At 41.2% G+C, this 20,955-nt stretch overlaps 1 protein-coding gene across 2 annotated transcripts in view; it reads right to left on the bottom strand.

Annotated features, from left to right (window-relative positions):
- The window catches only part of LOC128480772 (uncharacterized), a 54,274-nt gene extending 33,527 nt beyond the window's left edge, over positions 1 to 20,747 (bottom strand). For both annotated transcript variants that reach the window (XM_053458314.1, XM_053458316.1), the window contains exons 1-13: positions 20,286 to 20,747; positions 19,821 to 19,988; positions 19,076 to 19,173; positions 18,478 to 18,543; positions 15,974 to 16,087; positions 13,153 to 13,244; positions 11,339 to 11,484; positions 10,663 to 10,766; positions 9,980 to 10,105; positions 6,912 to 7,106; positions 2,950 to 3,096; positions 2,380 to 2,493; positions 438 to 521 (exon numbers count right to left, since the gene is read on the bottom strand). In XM_053458314.1, the coding sequence (XP_053314289.1) occupies positions 438 to 521; positions 2,380 to 2,493; positions 2,950 to 3,096; positions 6,912 to 7,106; positions 9,980 to 10,105; positions 10,663 to 10,766; positions 11,339 to 11,484; positions 13,153 to 13,244; positions 15,974 to 16,087; positions 18,478 to 18,543; positions 19,076 to 19,173; positions 19,821 to 19,988; positions 20,286 to 20,730 (1,899 nt within the window). In that variant the 5' untranslated portion in view covers positions 20,731 to 20,747. The remainder of the gene's footprint in view (positions 1 to 437; positions 522 to 2,379; positions 2,494 to 2,949; positions 3,097 to 6,911; positions 7,107 to 9,979; positions 10,106 to 10,662; positions 10,767 to 11,338; positions 11,485 to 13,152; positions 13,245 to 15,973; positions 16,088 to 18,477; positions 18,544 to 19,075; positions 19,174 to 19,820; positions 19,989 to 20,285) is intronic.
- Positions 20,748 to 20,955: the final 208 nt, after the last annotated feature.

Below are 20,955 nucleotides of genomic sequence, written 5' to 3'. Positions count from 1 at the left end.
TTTGTGTCCCCTTTAAAATATTGTTTAGTGGTTCTTTGCTTGTCACAGGGGGTCTAACAATATTACAATGGAAGCACTTTCCTGCCATTGGTTGGTTTTAAGCAGCCAAAAACACTGCAGTGATAATGATGCACTCGACGTAGAATGCAACGGCACCATGTACACCAGTACAGAGGCTGCAAAGGTGCGTGTGTATCTGTGTGTTAAAGTGCTTCTGCTACAGTGAGTGTGTCTGCTGGCCTGTGTGTAAATGTATGTCACACCCGCCAACATTTCTTCCAGGAGGTTGTTATACCACCTTTAACGTGCCAGGATATGATGTCATTCCTAGGCCCTGGCCATTAACAAGCCATAATTCCCATGCTTACAACCAAAAATACAGTGGCACCCTGCTTAAATAACAAAGAAAAAACAAGATTTAGGATTAAATTTGTTACCGGTTGCGAAAGGATCGACGTGTGCAGCACAGGTAGTATGTAGGAAGTAATGATATTTCTTTCTATGTCTTCAGATATTGCGTCCTACAGAAAAGACAAACCTTTAAGAAACACTATATACATACTTTTTTGCTAATGATAGACTAGATTACATTACATTCACTTAAATAGCACATGCAGATATCATAGTGCTGTTACAATTGGGAAGAGTGAAAAATATTTAAAACTGATCACCAAGAGAGCTGTAGTAACTCCCAGATGTATCCTCCTGTTGTCCCTGGAATCACTTCCAGCACCAGCCAGCATGCACACCTTGGAACCCTACTATGTGTACCCAATAAGTAGACATACAACTACCTTGAATTGAGTACAGCAGGAATGAACAGTTTATTGTTGTAAAACATAGACTCATATATCCACAGAATTGCATTAACATAAATTAACCGATACATGTATTCAACACAACCTATAATCCCCTTTAGCTACTGAATCTCCCCCTGGCAGCAATCCTGTTAATGGGATTAGTTTACACAATGAAGTTCCTGCCTGTGCAATCTTTTTTAGCCAGCCAGGCTGGAGCCATCTCTGACTACCTTTGGGCCTTGTATGACAGGTCATTCTGTCACACTGGTAATCACTTAAACAGATGTTAAGACAGTCTGGTACAGAAGGAGAAGGCACTGCCCTTGCACGTTTACAATATGTTGGGCCAAGGGGCACTGAGACAGTAGGGGATCACTGCTTGGGAGAGGTCATGTAAGTCATGGGAAGAATGAAGATGATAAAAGGGGATGCAAAAGAATTAAGGACTCAGTAGGTGAGGAGTTTGAATTTCATTCTGGAGGATGTAGAGAGCCAATGGAGGGACTGGCACAGTAAGGCAACAGATGAAGAGCAGTGTGACAGGAATATATCAGTAAGTCTCTGGACTCTGAAGCAGTGGAAATGTGTTCTCTGCTTTGATGGATCACTCCTTACTATCAGGAAATCTGTGTTTGGCGGATGTTTTGTTATTAATAATTATTTACATCATAGACCTGTGTTTATTTGCTCCATGACAAGGTCGTGTTAAACTGTTTTCCCCATTCAAGCTTATATTGCTTCAGGAGTAGCTAAATTCTCTCATTTAAATTCCATTAAAGGCACAAAACATAGAAGTACCATCTGGACACATGATTAGGACGCCTAGCAGCACTCAACAAGTACTAGGGGAGGTATATGAGACAAGAATGCCCACCACATCCACTGGAATTGCATTCAATAGTATAGCTATGAGCAAATTAACTCAAATACCGCATTTGCCTTATAAGATGACCCTGTTTTACTAGTAAATATTAATTCACATGTTAATTATTTTTTAATATTTAATAAAAATGCATTTCTTGTTTTTATTTCCTTTTATTTGCCAACCTGCCCCCCCAGTTATGCACATCTGACCCCAGGCTTGCCATTCTGCCCCCAAATATGCCTTATACCCCCCCTATATGCCACTCTGCCTCCCTGATATGCCTGATACCACCCTATATGCTACTCTGCCCCCTAAAATGCAACTTACCAATACATGGCCAGACTTGCCTCCCCGGTGTCTAGTGGGGCAGCCGGTGGTTGTCTGCGTGATGCACTTCCGCTGGGGCCTCTGTGACTGAGCACAGGAAAGTCATGTCACGCCAGCGATGCGTCATAGAAGCCCTAGCGGAAGTGCCAGGTAGCAGCGGAGGTTGCGCACACAGATGTTCACCGTCTGCCCGAGAGGAGGATCCAGGTCCCCTGCAGCGCTGCAAGGGATTTGGATCTTAGTATTATAGTTAGATCTTTATTGTAAGACGAGGGGTATTTTACAGAGCATTTGCTCTGTAAAAAACCTTGTCTTACATTCAAGCAAATACAGTAGATGCCTTGGGAACAATGGAAGAGTGATTTTGAAAATAATTTAATTACTTACCATCCTTATCAGTTTGGTCATCATTTTTAATTCTTCTTTCCTTTTCTTCTGCTCCTCCTGTTCCAGTTTTATTATTTGACGACTACTATCTTTTCTATATTGGAACCCTTGGTTCTAAATGAAGTGGCAGACATATTTGAAAAGATCAACTTTCTTACCATATACATTGGAGTCAAGCCAGCTGTTTGTGTGGCAGGGCTTGATGCTAGCTGAGTCAGTCTAGCATGCAACATGGTAAAAAAAACAAGCCCTGATATGGCATAGCCAACAGGGTGAAGGTCAGTTGCCTATTCACTAAAGAGGAAATTTGCAGAAAAGTAGAACATTTTAACTATTAGATATCACTATGGCTTATCAAGGGCAAACCCCCACGAGCTTCTCCTGTAAGAAGATTTTTGTCAGCCCACATGCTAATTTAATTCTAGATTTCTAAAAGGGAAGTATGACAGCAGTGTGGTCCCGCTTGGGGGATGCTGCCCCAGCTATTTCCATTGCTTTTCTTTTCCATAGTACCCAAGTTGGGAAAATGAAAATAAAGCATTTCAGCACGCCATATTCTGATTACATTACCTTTTCTGGATATGAAAGAAGCATAAGTTTGTAGTCATTAGGGTTACTCAAAAACTTTGAGAGAAATGTAGATTCGGTTAACATATCTTTTACTTCTTTTTCCACAATTTTGAAAGAAAAGTCAGAAATAAGGATTACAGCATCCACCTGCAAAAAAGCACAAAAAATGAATTGAAGGTTGTAAAAAATAGGCCTTCTAGGTAAGTTGATGTCCTTAAAGTAAATTTACCAAAATTGTAACTATCAAGCAGATTTGTCTTTTTTTTCAGTTGTCACACAATATTAACCCCTTAATGTCCAATGACTGACCAGGCATGTCACACAAAAAACGGTCAGGTAACAATCAATCTATGATCACTTTCTATGAGGTATTTCATGACAACCGAATATTTCTGACAGTGAGAAAAGTGGAAGCTCTCTGGGAGAAAATTGCCCCGGAGGCTGATAACATTGGAGGGGAAGCTATGAACAGATTTCTAACAAGTCACCCAGAAGCCAAGAATCACTTCGGCCACTTTGACCTGACTCCCAAGTCTGCTGACCTCCTTAAGCATGGCGGGAAAATCATGAATGCCCTTGGAGATGTCATCAAGAACGTGGACAACCTTCCCACCAGCATGGCCAGTCTGACCGAGCTACACGTGGACAAACTGAAGGTAGATCCGGGACACTTCAAGCTGCTGTCTCAAGCCGTCGAGACTGCCCTGGCTGCTCACTTTCCAGAGGACTTCACTGACGCCAACAAGGCTGCTTGGGGCAAGTTACTGGAGAAGGTGTCTACTGCCCAAAGCTGCTTAAATGTGAACAGTCTGACAAACATTGTTTTAAAAAGTAATTTATAGCCAGTAAAAGTCTTCAGTGCTATGTAATCGCTGGTCTGGATCTGCTGTTTGCTCTGTACTGCTATTCAATAAATGGCTCATTAAAAATATAAATTCTCATTAAAAAAAAACCCTCAAATATAAACACTACTTCTGTTTTATGCCACCAGCTCTCCCAATAACCATACTTTAATGTAAAAACACAGCCTCTATATATACAACCCAGCACCTTGCTTGCTTTTTCTGATGCTTTATTGCATTTCCTTTTTACATTTAAGTCCTCAAAAAGAAATAGTTACAAGTCCCTCTCTTCTGTTGTTACTGACAGGACAGTGCTACTAATCCTATATTCTGCCTTGGGGTTTCTACGTCCCAAGTGCATTATTTTACAGTTATCAACATTAAACTACAACTGCCACACTCTGAACCATTCTTCTAATTTCACTTGCCATTTGGCTTGTTCCACGAGCAATGTCTACCCAAGTGCAGACATTTGTATCATCTGCAAAAATACATACCTTACCATTAAAACCTTTTGTAATATTGCTAATAAAAATATTGAAACGTGTGGGTTCCAATACAGATGCTTAAGGTTCTTCACTAGTAACAAGACCTTCCTCTGAATTTACACCATAAACTACACTGTAACTCAACTATTGCCTCATCCATTCAACTATTTTAACATCCAAACACTGGAACTTATTGTTAAGCCTAATATGAGGGATAGTGTTAAATGCCTTACTGAAACCAAGACAGGCTATATCTACTAGACACTGCCCATGGACCAAAAACAATTCGGACACATTTTTCATTTTGTCGTGGTCCATTCGTTTTTGGACAACAAATTTTCTTTCCTGTCCTTTCGGCTGGGACAAACTTTAAAAGGCTTTTTCATTTGGAAATTCTTTATCACTCACCCTCATTCACTCTCCAATGTCTCCCTGACTTCTCCAACAACCACTTCTGTGTCCCTGCCACCTTATCTCCAGCTCCATTTGTTTTCTTGACTCTTCTTCTTCTTTGCTTCTTCTTTCTTGGTCTGCTTCTCCCCGCTATCCAAGCCTCCAAGACTGATTTCATAAAAGGGTGGAGCTTCCACACACAATCTCTCCCCTGATTGGAAGAATGAGGCAAGGCTTCTCCCTTGGTGCATGTTGTGGCTCCGCCTTTTTGTGAAAGTATTTTGCCACAGAAGCCTTCGTGTCCTGGGCTCCTGGAGGGGGACAGACTCCCTACAGACTATGGGCCTTGGCCTTGGAAGGAGTTCTGTTTTTGGGGAGGTGGTTAGAAGGGTTCCGTTGGGACTACTTCTTTCCCCGGTACAGAGTATCACGTTTCCCCAATTACTAGAGACTCTAAAGACTGTGGTGCTCGACAAATTTGGGGTACCCTTGTTTTAAAATGGGGATTTATTCACCTGGTTAAATTTATGGGGAATTTTATTTTATTGTACAGGTATCCTGGACAGCTATTGTTGGAATTTACTGTCATTCATTTACTGAGATAATCTCTTCCAGGTGTGAGAACAATTAGTTTTCTAAAATCTGACTAGACTGTATTACCACCTCCCAGCTGCTAGGTGCCAGGAAGGAATCCATTTTACTATAATGTAGTTCTCCTGGAGTGAGAACTACAAGCTTCTCCTTTGGGATGGTTATTCATTAATTTCCCAACTATTAATGTAAAACTTACTGTGGTTGGCTCCCTTGGTTACTTTTTTTGTGAAATAGTACTACAAAATTGCCAACTTCCAGTCTTCAGCAAGTACTCCTTTTGTCTAGTGATTGGTTAAATAAGCCTGCCAATGGATTTGCCACTTTGAAGCACTTCTTATAACTTTGGATGCATCAGGTTCCATGGATTTGCCTGTTTTTAACTTAATATTGTCTTTTAAATTAGAGGTAATTTTGTGCAGTTAGTAATTTATTATTATTATTATTATTTAGTGTCTTCTAGCATTTTTCTGAGAGGGGACCCTGAAGTGCCGCCATGTATAAAATAGGTGATTGACATCCTGGGTCCACTTTGCCAACCATGTTTCACCTCTGTGGTTAGCACTAAATGGGCTAAATGGATGCCTAGTATCTAAATAATTATTTACATCATAGACCTGTTTATTTTCTTCATGACAACAAAATAGTAAATCTCTGTGACAGGTCAAGTGTTAAACTACTGTAATTGTGAACACCTCCTGTACCACGGTCGAGCTTATATTGCTTCAGGTGTAGCTAAGTTCTCTAATATCAATTATATTAAGGGTGCAAAATACAGTATACAAGTGCCATCTGGACACATAATTAAGAGCCTAGCAGCACCTAACAAGTTGGTGTGTGATCACTGCAGGGGAGATCAGAGAGAAGAGAGTGAGAAAAAAACATTTCTCCTCCTTCCCACAAAGAGCAAAAGTAAAAAAGAAAAAAATAGCAATAAAAAATAGTGACCCCAGTGTACCCCATGACTCCTATATTTTAGAGTTTTGTGCAATCATGCCAAGGCCATTTCAGATGCTTGCATGGATGTCTTTGTATATGTGTAGGTGAGCATTGATGTTTATGTATAAGTGTATATATGAGCATGTATGTGTACGTGCTGTGATATGCAATGTGTGTGTTAGAATGAGTGTGTACATGTGTGTTAGTAATATAGTGTGTGTGTTAGCATGTGTGAATTTGTGTAAGTTTGTTTACACAAAATAAATTTAATAAACACCCTACTTTGCCAAAAAGCCAACCAAACAATTTACAAGACTACATAGTAATGCTATTCTGAAAATGATATTACTTTAAAAACATTAAATGAATAAATTTCCCAATTTACTATGAGTAACTGAGTATGAGAATACTAATCAACTAAATTCTGTATTCCAATTGAATCTAGTTATAAACAATAAAAAGAATCAGTGGTATAAATACTACTTATAATGATCGCACTGATCAAAAGCTTAAAATAAAATGTTGGCAGATGCTCGTGTGATAAACCGTAACATAACTCTTATGTTCTAAATAAACATTACCTTTGTCTATTGAAGGCTTCCATGCACATGGGTTAAAATCATGTCTTTGAAAATGTAAAATATATAAATTGTTTCATTTAAAGAAAAAACAGTGTTAACAGGAAATTGGATAAGGTGTGTGTACTCACATCTTCCAGGGCATTCTTGATAGAATGCGTAGCCATTGGATCAGAATCATCGGTCCCTGGCATTTCTAGAATCTCTTTTCCACCATGTAATATTTTGCTGGGCAGATAGACCACAATTTTCTTCACGGCAGCAATTTTTCTTTGATATTGCTCAAAATTGTCATCTTGAGAAGGTGTAAATGTTTTAAGAACATCCTTGAGGTAGCATAAAAAATGATTTCAATAAAAAATTTCATTTGTGGTTGCCTAGCATGTTTTATACATTGACTTCTCATATGGAAGTAGAAGAATAATTACATATATATATTAGATACTGAGATATAGATTTCAGTAGAATAAAAGACAAATATACACTTTCTTGGGGGAAAATGTGTATTTTAAAAGTAACAATAAATAAAAAGATTCTGCAAAGGGAAGATGGGGGGGTTCAATATAATACAATGCAGGCCCAAGGGTTAAACAATGATAAACGATTAGACACACTATCTACACAATTAATCTCATACAGACACAGTGTTTGACAGTTTATACAGCCAAAAGGGAGCGCTTGTACAATTTTTTTACATTTACATTTTCTTACTTTTATTCTAAAGTAATCAAGAATTTGCATTTCCCTTCAAAATCATTACTCCTTGATTTTAGGGTTTTGTGCAATCATGCCAGGGCCATTCCAGATGATTGCAGACTCCAACTCCCATCATGCTCCAGATGGAAATGAACCTAAAGGGGACTGGTGCTCTGTTAACCTGGAGGAATTGAAAGTTCAGGGCTGAGCTGCATAGTGAAGGACCTACACCCTTGTCAGTCAACGCTGCCTTGGTGTGGAGGGGGAACCGGAAATCACGTTGTGTGGAGTGGAGAAGCGGACACGTGCTTGTCACATTATCTAGCTAACTCTGCCCTGAGATCCACAGTGAAATGTAAAACAGGATCTACTGGTTTCACTCGGTAAATCCATCACTTCCATAACTCCCTGCTCAGGGCCAGCCCGACAATGGAGCCGAGTGGCTCCCAAGCCCTTTTTTTTTTAAAGTGGAGGAGAGAGAGTATGCCGAGTGGTTTTCGCTTACCCAGTTATCAGTACCCGCTCGGCGCCCCTCTCTCTCTCCTCTGCGAGCCCTCTAGCTCGGTCTCGGTGCCGGCTTGTAATGCTGAGCGCCAGAAGATGACATAATTTCTGGCGCTCAGCATCACAAGGCGGCACCGGGACCGAGCAGGGAGACTTGCCGCAGGATTGCTGAAAGGTAAGTACAAGGGGGGGTAGATAATAGGTAGGGAGGGGGGGCCGGCAGTGCGGGAGAGGAAGGGTAGATAATGTGAGGGCATTTTAAACTTCGCCCCGGGCGGCATTTTGTCTTGGGCCGGCCCTGTCCCTGCTGGAATTCCCAGCAAAGGACCAAGCTATCGAATTTCCTACCACCCCTCTCATTCAACTGGAGTCAAGCTATCAGACAGTTTCAAATCAGTGGTCATACAATCAGATTCTTTTTCTTTAGCTCATAGCCAACAAATTACATTTTCTAACATTTCTGCATATACTACAAAATTCCACCATTGGACCAATATATTTACACTGCACATATCTCACACACCCCCTCTATAATATCTTACATTATGGTGTATTTTACTGTGGAAATTTAAAGATATAGTGCTCCAGATAGCCCAGCATATTTTTCAACATTCTACATGTAGTTAAAAAAAATTCCCCCATTGGACAAACACAGTTACACTGCACATATCTCACACACACACCCCTCTATCATTTGTGAGAATATGGTGCATTTTTACTGTGGAAATTTAAAAATATAGCTTCCCAAATATCAGCCCAGTAGTTAGCAACTGTCATTTTTCAACATTTTACATGGGGTTAAAAAAAATTCCCCCATTGGAGCAATATAGTTACACTGCACATATCTCACATCCACCCCCTTTATTATTTCTGTGCATATGGTGCATTTTTACTGTGTAAATTTAAAGATATAGTGCCCCAAATATCAGCCCAGTAGATAGCAACTGGTATTTTTCAACATTCTACATGGGGTTAAAAAAAATCCCCCATTGGACCAACACAGTTACACTGCACATGTCTCACACACACCCCTCTATTATTTCTGAGAATATGGTGCATTTTTATTGTGGAAATTTAAGAATATAGCATCCCAAATATCAGCCCAGTATTTAGTAAATGTCATTTTTCTACTTTCGACATAGGGTTAAAAAGAATTCCCCCATTGGGCCAATTTAGTTACAATGCACATATCTCACATCCACCCCCTTTATTATATCTGTGAATATGGTGCATTTTTACTGTGGAAATTTAAAGATATAGTGCCTCAAATATCAGCCCAATAGATAGCAAATGTGATTTTTCAACATTCTACATGGGGTTAAAAAAAATTCCTCCATTGGACCAACACAGTTACACTGCACATATCTCACACACACACCCTCTTTTATATCTTACAATATGTGTTTTTAAAGTGGAAATTTAAAGATATAGTGCCCAAAATATCTGCCCAGTAGTTAGGGACTGGCATTTTTTCAACATTCTACATGGGGTAAAACAAAATTCCCCCATTGGACCGCTGGCATCAGCGGGAACGTCCCCGACGTCGGCAGGAACTCCCACCAACAGCAGCAGGCAGTCCTGGACGCATCCCGCAAGGGAAGGCTCCGGGTAGCCGGAGTGAAGAAGTTTCCAGGTATGCATATCTTGTCCCCCCAACTGAAATGCTGTCAATGACTGCCCGTTGCTGGAGGACTAGGGCTGGTTGGAGAGGTCATAGATCTCCCTCTAACAAGCCCAAAATAAAGGGAGGGAATGGTCTGTTCATACTGTCCTGTCTCACTGCTCCCTCAGCGTGATGACTATTGATGCTGATGTGATATCCCGGTGCTCAGCAGTAACATAGATCATGCGCACTACTTGGCTACATCTCTATATACAGGGTTTCATAATTGCCCCCAGTTTTTGTTCCTGTCCCCCCATGTGGCCCCTACCTGTGATTGTTGAAAGCGTATCGGATTAGCAGAGAGGCATGTATTCCACGGTTTTTATATTTGGTTACCTTCAAAGCCAGGCGGTCCTGTGCTGAATTGTTTCCTTTACCAAAGTATAACTCTGTTTTTCCTGCGAATTGCTGGACTTCTTCAGAAAGCTTAATATCTTCAGGGGAGCTTAAACTTTCCAGCAACTGAAACATACCGTATACTCAGAAGTTAAAGCTTATGGGTTTTAAATGTATATAATTATATAATGATAAAGCCTGCAACCCATAGGGCAGGCTGACATGAAGATGTGGGGACAGGTTTAGTTATATTGGTGCTTATAGCTTTAGTACAGGGGTCAGGAAAAGGTCAGGAGTATATAAAAAAAAATGTTATATAACCTAAATGGTGTTTGCGCTTTTATTAGGGTATGGTTACCCTATAATTTAATGGGGTGAACTGATGTTTAAGGTTATGCCAGCTGGCTTATAGGGCGGTTGGCAATAGGTTTTTGATTAAGTAAGCGCTCTGGGGCTTGTGCCAAGGGCTGAAGTGGTTGGGTTTAAATGTATCGGTTACAAGTTATATTGAAAGTTATTTTGTATGTAATGGTAAAACTAAATAAAAGTCCATGGCCTGGTTCATCCAATGTTTGTTGTTGTGTCTTTATTTTTGGTTATTTGCATATATGTTTCTTTACATACACTTGAATTAGGTCCCCTACAGCTTGATGAAATATGCCACTAAGCAAAGTAAATCTTACCTCTGCATTTTCTGAGATGTTTTGCTGAGTTAGAATTTCGAATCTGGCCTTAAGACATTCAATGGCTTTTTCTTTTATGTCTTCATTCATGTCACTTGATGTTTCTGACAAATTAAAGCATGCAACAGCTTAAGCTAAACTTAGTTTAGAAAATGGATGGGGGAGAGGTCTCATTATTGGCTTGCATCATAATTTACAAATGTATCTTCACATTTCCCCCCTTAAAGTTTTAGAGAAAATGACAATAATTGTTTTTCTTGTGTAAAAATGTTCTTGAACAGTCTTCAGAAATAGCAAAGTTAGACTTTGTTAAAGACTTATGGCCACCATTGGGGTAAAAGGGCAATTTAAATCAATTTGTTTTTGGTAAAACATGCATAGGACTGGTTAAGATTTGTGTATTACATCAGAAAAATAGGCATATTTGTCATACCAATTACTCTTCTTTGCCCAAGTGTATAAAGCCATTTAACTCAAAGGTTTTTGGAAAAGTTTTGACAAATTTGGTGGCAGATAACAAATATCATGAAAGCAGTGGCATTTTGGAATTTGGATGTGGAATTCCCAGATGTTATTTTGAATGATCTGATGCCTCGGTACTTATTGACCACAGTCTTAGTCAGACTTCAGTACCTATTTAATTTTATTCAGTGCATTATAATGCAGTAAAAATTACCTTTTTCATTTAATGTCACCAGCTCAAAAAGTTGATTTTGAAGTTCTTTTTCTTCAAAATAGTCCACTCTCATTTGGTAAACAGTGCCATACCTTAGGTGAATGATGCACTTTGTAGTAGATTCATAGCTTCCTAGCATTGCTTTCCTGCAAATTATTAAAATACTCTAAATATAGTATACATAGGACATAATATTTACTGATGTGCTGTATGTATGTGTGTGTATATATGTGACAACACTGAAAAAATGACACTCTGCTACAATGTAAAGTAGTGAGTGTACAGCCTGTATAACAGTGTACATTTGCTGTGCCCTCAAAATAACTCAACACGCAGCCATTAATGTCTAAGCCTTGGAAACAAAAGTGAGTACACCCCTAAGTGGAAATGTCCAAATTGGGCCCAAAGTGTCAATATTTTGTGTGGCCACCATTATTTTCCAGCACTGCCTTAACCCTTGTGGGCACCAAAGCTTCACGGGTTGCCACTGGCGTCCTCTTCCACTGTTCCATGACGACATCAGGAAGCTGGTGGATGTTAGAGACCTTGCACTCCCCCACCTTCCTTTTGAGGATGCCCCACAGATGCTCAATAGAGTCAAGGTTTAGACATTAATGGCTGTGTGTTGAGTTATACAGGCTGTACACTCACCACTTTTCATTGTAGCAGAGCGTCCTTTCTTCAGTGTTGCCACATGAAAAGATATAATAAAATATTTACAAAAATGTGAGGGGTGTACTTACTTTTGTGAGATACTGCATATATATACACACGTGCCTTATCTATTAAGAGACACTTGTGCTACAACTATTAGTTTCTTTTGCCACATTTTGGAGAATGTATTTCCTGTTTGAAATAAAATAGATAATCCGGTGTATAATTAGCTACTGGTTTTCTCTACCAATATATGATATATGATATTATATTACTATAGCGCAGATATCCAATTTTTAATTACCTTATTTGCTCGATTATAAGACAAGTTTTTTTCAAAATGTTCTGAAACATACCCGTCTTATATTCGAGGTCGTCTTATAATCAGACCTCAAATAGAGGTGTGACTACAAGGCTAAGATCCAGATCCCCCTCAGCGCTGCAGGAGACCTGGATCCTCCTCTCTTGCAGCCAGTGGACATCTGCACAAGGCGCGCAGACAATCTCCGCTGCTGCCGGCACTTCCTCTGGGGCTTCTATGATGGAGCGTGACGTGACCTTCCGTGTCGGGTAGCAGTGGAGGTTGTGCGCAGACGTCCACCGGCTGTCCTCATTTGACACCAGGGAGTCTGGGGGGAAAAGTCTGGGGATGCATTGGCAGGCCAAGTGGTCATATAGGGTGGTATGAGGTTTATCAGAGGGGGAAGATTGGCAAATAGGGGGGATAAGGCCTATCTGGGTGACAGAGTGGTAAATATGGGGTATAAAGCTTATCTGGGGGCGGAGTGGCATATGGGGGTATAAGGCATAACTGGAGAGGAGGTTGGCAAATAAAAGGAAATAAAATGCATTTTTTTAAATTAAATATGAAAAAAATGGTTTACAAGTGAATTCATATTTATGAGTAAAGCTTTTTTTCTTACAGGCAGGCAGCAGGGTTAGGAGACAGATCCCCCACAGCGCTGCAGGGTCCCATACGCTGAGACAGCCTTCCCTGCCAGCACTTCCCACGGGAAGAGTGGCAGCATATCTCGGGGGGGGGGCAGAGTGGCAGCATATCTATTAATATTAACATTTTTCTTTAAAAAAGCACCTAACTTTTAGGGTGCGGCCTATAATCGGGTTAATCAAACCAATACGGTAATTAAGGTTAAACTTACTGAGGAAGAATGTAGGGTTCTATATCAAGCCCTTTCTTTTCGGAAAAATATTTGCTTATATCTGAGAACGATGCTGATGAGGTACCGGTCTCCTAAAAACATAATACACACAAATTTCAAAAGAAGAAAAAGAAAAAAACACAGCAAATATTATTTCTTCAAATTAAAATAAGGCAACTGATAAATGGAGCTTTCATTAATCACATGGATTACTTTAATTGGTTAGATTAAGCATGGCAGAAACGTATAGCTGTGGATGTTTCATGCGCAACAAAATTGCTGTTTATTTCTAATATACAGCGTGTTTCTCAATATAAGGCGAGTTTTTCAAATAAAACAGATTATACTAAAATTGTTTCATATTTTTAAAAAGAAATCTAGCACCTAATTGAAAAGGAACTCTAGTAAGCATTAGACTTGTGCATTCGTCTTCGGGCGAACATGGAAACGAACACGAAGAGTGCGTTTTCGTGTTCGTTCCGAAGACACACCGAAGAGAAGACGGCGGCGGTAAAACGTAGGCGAAGACGAAGACACACACCACGAAGATCTTCGTGATTGTCTTCGTCTTCGTCTACCATTCCCCCCCTTCTATCTTACCTTGTCTTGTCTTCGCGGCTTCGCGGCATCGCGGCAGTTCCCGGAAGTGGAAATCCGCAGGTTCGCCGTCACGGGTTACAGGGCAGTGCGAATGAGCCTATTGGTCGCCTACAGGGACCCCCTCTGGCTCAATAGGCTCACTCGCACGGTCTTTGTAACCCCTGACAGCGAACCTATGGATTTCCGCCCCCTTCGGGGTTAACGGGAGCGGAAATCCATAGGTTAAAGGGCCGTGCAAGCGACCAATAGGCTCACTTGCACGGCCCCTTAACCCTTTAAAAAAAAGTTGACTTTATTGGTCGCTCGTACGGACATTTAACCCGGCACAGACTAACTAATTGAACAGGGAGGGAGACCAGTGGCATCGGTCTCCCTCCCTGTTCAATTAGTTAAAGACCAGTGGCATCGGCAGGGCAAGTTGCAGCATTGGGGTTTTAAAACCCCAATGCTGCAACTTACCCTGCCGATGCCACTGGTCTCCCTCCCTGTACAGATAGTTAAATGTCCGTACGAGCGACTTTATTGGTCGCTCGTACGGACATTTAACCCGGCACAGACTAACTAATTGAACAGGGAGGGAGACCAGTGGCATCGGTCTCCCTCCCTGTTCAATTAGTTAAAGACCAGTGGCATCGGCAGGGCAAGTTGCAGCATTGGGGTTTTAAAACCCCAATGCTGCAACTTACCCTGCCGATGCCACTGGTCTCCCTCCCTGTACAGATAGTTAAATGTCCGTACGAACGACTTTATTGGTCGCTCGTACGGACATTTAACCCGGCACAGACTAACTAATTGAACAGGGAGGGAGACCAGTGGCATCGGTCTCCCTCCCTGTTCAATTAGTTAAAGACCAGTGGCATCGGCAGGGCAAGTTGCAGCATTGGGGTTTTAAAACCCCAATGCTGCAACTTACCCTGCCGATGCCACTGGTCTCCCTCCCTGTACAGATAGTTAAATGTCCGTACAAGCGACTTTATTGGTCGCTCGTACGGACATTTAACCCGGCACAGACTAACTAATTGAACAGGGAGGGAGACCAGTGGCATCGGTCTCCCTCCCTGTTCAATTAGTTAAAGACCAGTGGCATCGGCAGGGCAAGTTGCAGCATTGGGGTTTTAAAACCCCAATGCTGCAACTTACCCTGCCGATGCCACTGATCTCCCTCCCTGTTCAATTAGTTAAATGTCCGTACGAGCGACTTTATTGTTCGCTCGTACGGACATTTAATTAATTGAACAGGGAGGGAGACCAGTGGGATGTGCCGGGTAAGTTGTAGCATTGGGGTTTTAAAAGTCTGCACCAACAACTCTGTTGGTCGCTCGTGCAGACTTTTAAAACCCCAGTGCTGCAACTTACCCGGCACATCCCACTGGTCTCCCTGTTCTATCAGTTAAATGTCCGTATGAACGACTTTATTGGTCGCTCGTACGGACATTTAACTGATAGAACAGGGAGACCAGTGGGATGTGCCGGGTAAGTTACAGCACCAGGACCCTAAAAGTCTGTACGAGCGACCAACAGAGTCGCTCGTACAGACTTTTAAAATCCCAATGCTGCAACTTACCTGGCAGATCCCACTGGTCTCCCTGTTCGATCAGTTAATAAATGATAGAACAGGGAGACCAGCGGGATCTGCCGAACAATTACGGCACCAGGAGTATAACAGTCTGTACGAGCGACCCTATTGGTCGCCAGCAGGGGGCTCGTCTTCCATCAACCAATGGCAGACGAACCCCCTGCTGACGACCAATAGAGTTGCTCATACGGACATTTAAACTCCTGGCGCCAGAGCAGCTTTAACCCCGTTTTAACCCCTTAACCGGGGAAAACGAAGAAAACCCGAGCACGAAGAATGTCCGCGAATATTCGCCCGAAGAGAAGACAGGACCAGGCGAATATTCTCGGAATACGAAGTTTTTTTTTTTTTTTTTTTTTTGCTGAAGACGAGCACGAAGACGAACACGAAGAGCCCCCTGGTGCCCAAGTCTAGTAAGCATCTTAATCAAGTAAGGAAATTATCTTAAATCTTGTCTCCTACACGTAGGAGATGGCATGGATTGCTTAAAGATTAAATGTTTGTAAGTATTTTATTTAAAGTATTGTTTTGAGCCTCTCAAAATATTTTACTAGAAGAAAAATCTATTTTACTTGTGTTTACATTTTTATTGAATTGCAGCTACAGTTTAAAATATTCCCACGGTGCTTTTCTTAACATACTTACTAAATCAGAGTTAAGCAGCTGACAAACAGGGGTGACTACAGTATGGAAGTCTTGGTTTGTGTCTTGGTTTGTGTCTTGCTTTTTCTCTAGAATGCTTTTAACATAGCCTTTTACCTAGAAAATGAAAAAAATGAGATACATGATATTATTTTTATGCACCACTGAAAAAGAACAGGTTTATTTTATTTAAATTCCTAACTACTACATAATAAGGAGAAAGGGGCATGTCACCTCATATGATATATACTGAAGGTATAATAATATAAGCGTAGTGAAAAAATGTTGGCTTTTAATCTGTCTAGATGTCTTTAAGGGCTGGAAAGGCCTACTGGGAAACTGCCTTGAATTAGGGCCAATCTAAAAAAAAAATGTTCACCTTCTGCCCTGCTCCTCCTGCCACAAAGTTTAAGGTACTTACTAGATTAAGGTGCATACTTAGTAACTTAAAATGCATTTATGGTTAGTGAGGTTGTTTGAAGCACAAGACCAGTGATGGCGAACGCGTGGCACGTGTGCCGCTTTTGGCACGCCGAGCCGTCTCTGTGGGCACGCCGTGACTACAGTCATACACTGTAGTCATGACGTCGGCTCCCGCGCAGGGCCGGCCTTTGGGGTGTGCGACCTGTGCGACCGCACAGGGCGCCACACTCCAAGGGGCGCCGCCGCGGGGTCCGCCACCGCCGCCGCTCATCAGGGGGGTGCCAACTTGCGGCACCCGGCACCCCTCCAGAGATGGACAGTAATGTCCGCCACTGGAGGAGCAGGCTCGCAAGGGTTGAACCCGGCTTAAAATCACTCAAGGGAGCCGGAGGTCTGTTAAAAACCTCCGATACCGCTCCCTTGTGATCCGCGCGGCAACAGCTGCTGTGCGCCGGGGTTTGTTGTCAGATCCCGGCGCACAGCACTGAAGCCGCGCCCACCGCTGTCGGTGCCCTCTGACCCGAAAGAAGACAGAAGAACTGAAGAAGAGGAGCGAAGAGGAGGAAAAGAAGCTGAAAGAAGAAAGGAAAGGTAGGAAAGCATTAAGTGAGAGTGGATTGGTATGTGTGTGGATTAGTATATATGTGTGGATGGGTATATGTGTGGATTAATATATATGCGTGGATTGGTAAATGTGTGGATTAGTATATATGTGTGGATTGGTGTATATGTGTGGATTGGTGTATATGTGTGGATTGGTGTATATGTGTGGATTAGTATATATGTGTGGATTGGTATATATGTGTGGTTTGATGTATATGTGTGGATTAGTATATATGTGTGGATTGGTGTATATGTGTGGATTGGTGTATATGTGTGGATTAGTATATATGTGTGGATTGGTATATATGTGTGGTTTGGTATATATGTGTGGTTTGGTATATATGTGTGGATTAGTATATATGTGTGGATTAGTATATATGTGTGGTTTGGTATATATGTGTGGTTTGGTATATATGTGTGGATTAGTATATATGTGTGGATTGGTGTATATGTGTGGATTAGTATATATGTGTGGTTTGGTGTATATGTGTGGATGAGTATGTGTGTGGATGAGTATGTGTGTGGATGAGTATGTGTGTGGATTGGTATATGTGTGGATTGGTAAATGAGTGATGGGTGTTGCTGTACCATTTCCAATGTCTTTTTCATGATCTAATTATGCTCTAAAAGTACATAATAACTCCCATCACTCTATACTGTTCCATACAGTGGCAGATCTGGGAGGCAGAGGCCTTGCACCCCCACCGCAGGACTCCTGAAAGGTAAGTGAACTTCAAAGAGGGAGAGGGTAGATAGTTAGGAGGGGGTAGATAGGGGAAAGGGGGTAGATAGGGAAAAGGGAGTGAGAAGGGGTAGATAGGGGAAAAGGGAGGGAGAAGGGGTAGATAGGGCAGAAGAGAGTGAGAAGGGGTAGATAGGGCAATCATACTCCTATCATGCCAAGTCTGCGAGTACATCCTGGAATCTGGATATGCCTGGGCATGATAGGAATGTGATTGCTGTTCCGGCGCTCAGCTGTGAAGCGCGCACCACGGGAAGACGGACGCCTCCCGCTCCCACCGCAGATATTGGAAAGAGCTAATACTTAATTCTCTGTTGTTATTATTTAAGCTCAATAGTTTGCATCTCTTGTTTCCCACAGTCCTCTGAAATGTCCCCTGGGTCCCACTGCCTTTCCTAAAATAATCTCTTTCTATTAATATGTTACATTGATGCATACTGTTGTGTATAGTCATTTTGTACCGAAAAAACGTCCTCTCCATGTTTAATATGCAGTGTTGGCACTTTGAGGTCTGCAACTTGTTTTGATGCACAAAAATGGGCACTCAGGCCCAAAAACGTTCGCCATTACTGCACTACACTATGCCATTAAGGTGTGTCTGCCAATCTGTTAAATGTTATCAATAGTAATTTTACCAGGAATCGTTATGACTACAATATATAGAAGTATAAAATTCAAAAAGCAAAGTTATGTATTTTTAACTTGAATATTACAGTAACATAAGAGAAAAAAAAATTACCACGTCTGGAAGATTAGTTAAATGAATTTCAGATAAACTTTCCAACGTTGTATTTTGTGGAATATCCTGTATGATGAAAGAAGGGTTAACATTTCTTAGTTACAATAAAATACACGTAGATATCTGTACACCTTTAAAAATAATTTTCCTGTCACATTATCATAACTTGGAATTTTATAATTAACCTTAATTAATTTAGATAATGAATCATTTCTTAAAGGGGAAAGAGATGGCAGTTGTAGAGGAATATAGGGCAATGAAGGAGGGAGCAGTGGTGTAACTACAGGGGTCGCATCTGCGACATTGGCCCGTCCCTCTAGGGCACCCAGGCGACCCCTTGTTCATGTTTTCTTGTGTGGGTTTAAATACCGGTAATCCCAATTACCAATAGAAATTAACCATGTCCAAAGAGGAGGATGAGAATGATTATATACCCCTGACACCAGTCGGTAAACATTAAATATAATATAAAACCACACAATCCATATATTACCCATTTACGTGTATATAATTTACTGATCATATTTCATGATTAATCTCGATACGCCAGTTCATAATTTATCTCGATATGCCAATGAACAAACCAAAAAGTACAAACCTCCGGTAGTTTTAAATTTGCATTATTTTCACGATATTCATCCTCGTTGTCAGCTGTCAGCAGCATAAGTAGGTTAAGTATGAAACTCTTTCCTTTTCCTAAATTGGTAAAGCAAATGTTAGAATATTGAATGGTTATACACATTGTTCATGGTAACATTACTACAAATGCATATCCTCATGCCTTAATGCTACAGTAATCTTAACAATATAATTGGTGAAACAGCTCGAAGTGGGATTTGTTATTTAAGCACACCCTGGCTCAGGGCCGGCCTTAGGGGTGTGCGACCGCACAGGGCGCCATGGTAGCAGGGCGCCTGCCCGGGACTTAACTTAAAACATCGGTTTTGAAAAAAGAAAAAAAAAAAAAAAGGCTTTAATCTAAGTCCCGGGCAGGGGCGCCGAGCGGTTGCTCGTGAAGTTCTCCGTCGCGGTGCCGGCATCTCATGTTGAGCGCCGGACTATTCCGGCGCTCAACATGAAATGCCGGCAGAGCGAGAAGACGGATGCCTCCCGCTCTCACCGCAGGACTCCGGCAACAAGGTAAGGGGGGGGGGGTGTGTAGTTTGAAGAGGGGGGGTGTAGTTTGAAGAGGGGGGGTGTAGTTTGAAGAGGGGGGGTGTAGTCCGTGCAGGGCGCCACAACGCCCAAGGCCGGCTCTGCCCTGGCTCAATAGAAAGCAATCCCGAGTGTGCATTTTGGGAAATCTGGCCCTGAGTAAATGACAAACAAGAAAAGCAACCTACCATTCTGTGAAAGTATTGCAAATCTGGTGTAGTGGTCTTTCAAATCTTCTAATTGAGACTTGATGTTATCTGCTGCGATAACCAGATCGGGTCTTGCTGTAGATTCCTCTGACATTTCAGAGAGGCGTTTGGAGCATAATTCCAATTTGTGCATTTCAAAATCAGAGTCTATAAAGAAATAAATGCAAAATCAATTCATAATTAAATAAAAAATTAAAAACATTTCCAGCAATACCTTGACTTGTATGACTCCTGTAATAAGCAATAATTTGATTACGTTTTGTTGCAAAACATTTAATGCATTTAAACACAGTATAAAATATTAAGCACTTTTAGCCCTTTGAATGCCATAGTAATAGTGACAACCCGCATCTTCCATGCCCAAACCCAGGTGGTTGCACTGAACGCTGTTCTGTATACACTGCCTTGATAATATATGTCACTAAATCAGTTCAAATACTGCACCTGAGATGATTGGCTGTGGAATCATTTTGCTTTTGTCTTCGACATTATGAATTAAAATGTCTTTTACATTAGAGATCTCAGTTAGTTTAGATAATAATTCTTCTTTGTATTTATTCAGTTCCAAGTTGATGCTCTTTGAAGCCAAATACTCAATAAACAGATTGCCCTGTATCTTTCTATTATCAGTGACAGACTTCAGCTCGATGTCTTGATAAATCAGTTCATTTTGCCTTCCAACATCCTGCAGAATTTTTAGTAAAGATCCTTTTTCAAGTTTGTACAAAACCCGAATGGAGTTTTCTGCCTTAATGACCGGGCAAATAATATTTCCATCCGTACGAATGAATGCATCACACAGACGAATGATGATTTTCTTAGAAGATGGTTGAATTTTTGCTTTCTTGGCAGAAGGCTCCATTGTCCCGCAGTGATTTTGCAACTTCATAGACAAGTATATGCTGCAGCAAATATATACGTTATGTAAAGGCAAGGAGGTGTGTCTAGCAGAGAAACCACAGATGACATTTCAAACAAGAAACGAAACTAACAGTGACTGAAATATCTATACTTTGTACTGTGAGGCTTTTTTTTACAAATAGGCTGCAAGCATTTTAAAAGTTTCAATTGCCTAAATAAAGACAATTTTGTGTAGCAAAAGGTACAGCTGACC

The sequence above is a fragment of the Spea bombifrons genome, chromosome 1 (genome assembly GCF_027358695.1).
Source record: "Spea bombifrons isolate aSpeBom1 chromosome 1, aSpeBom1.2.pri, whole genome shotgun sequence".
In the NCBI taxonomy this organism is placed as follows: Eukaryota; Metazoa; Chordata; class Amphibia; order Anura; family Pelobatidae; genus Spea; species Spea bombifrons.
The sequence above is the reverse complement of the archived record's forward strand: the minus strand, read 5'-3'. Positions and strand labels throughout refer to the sequence as shown.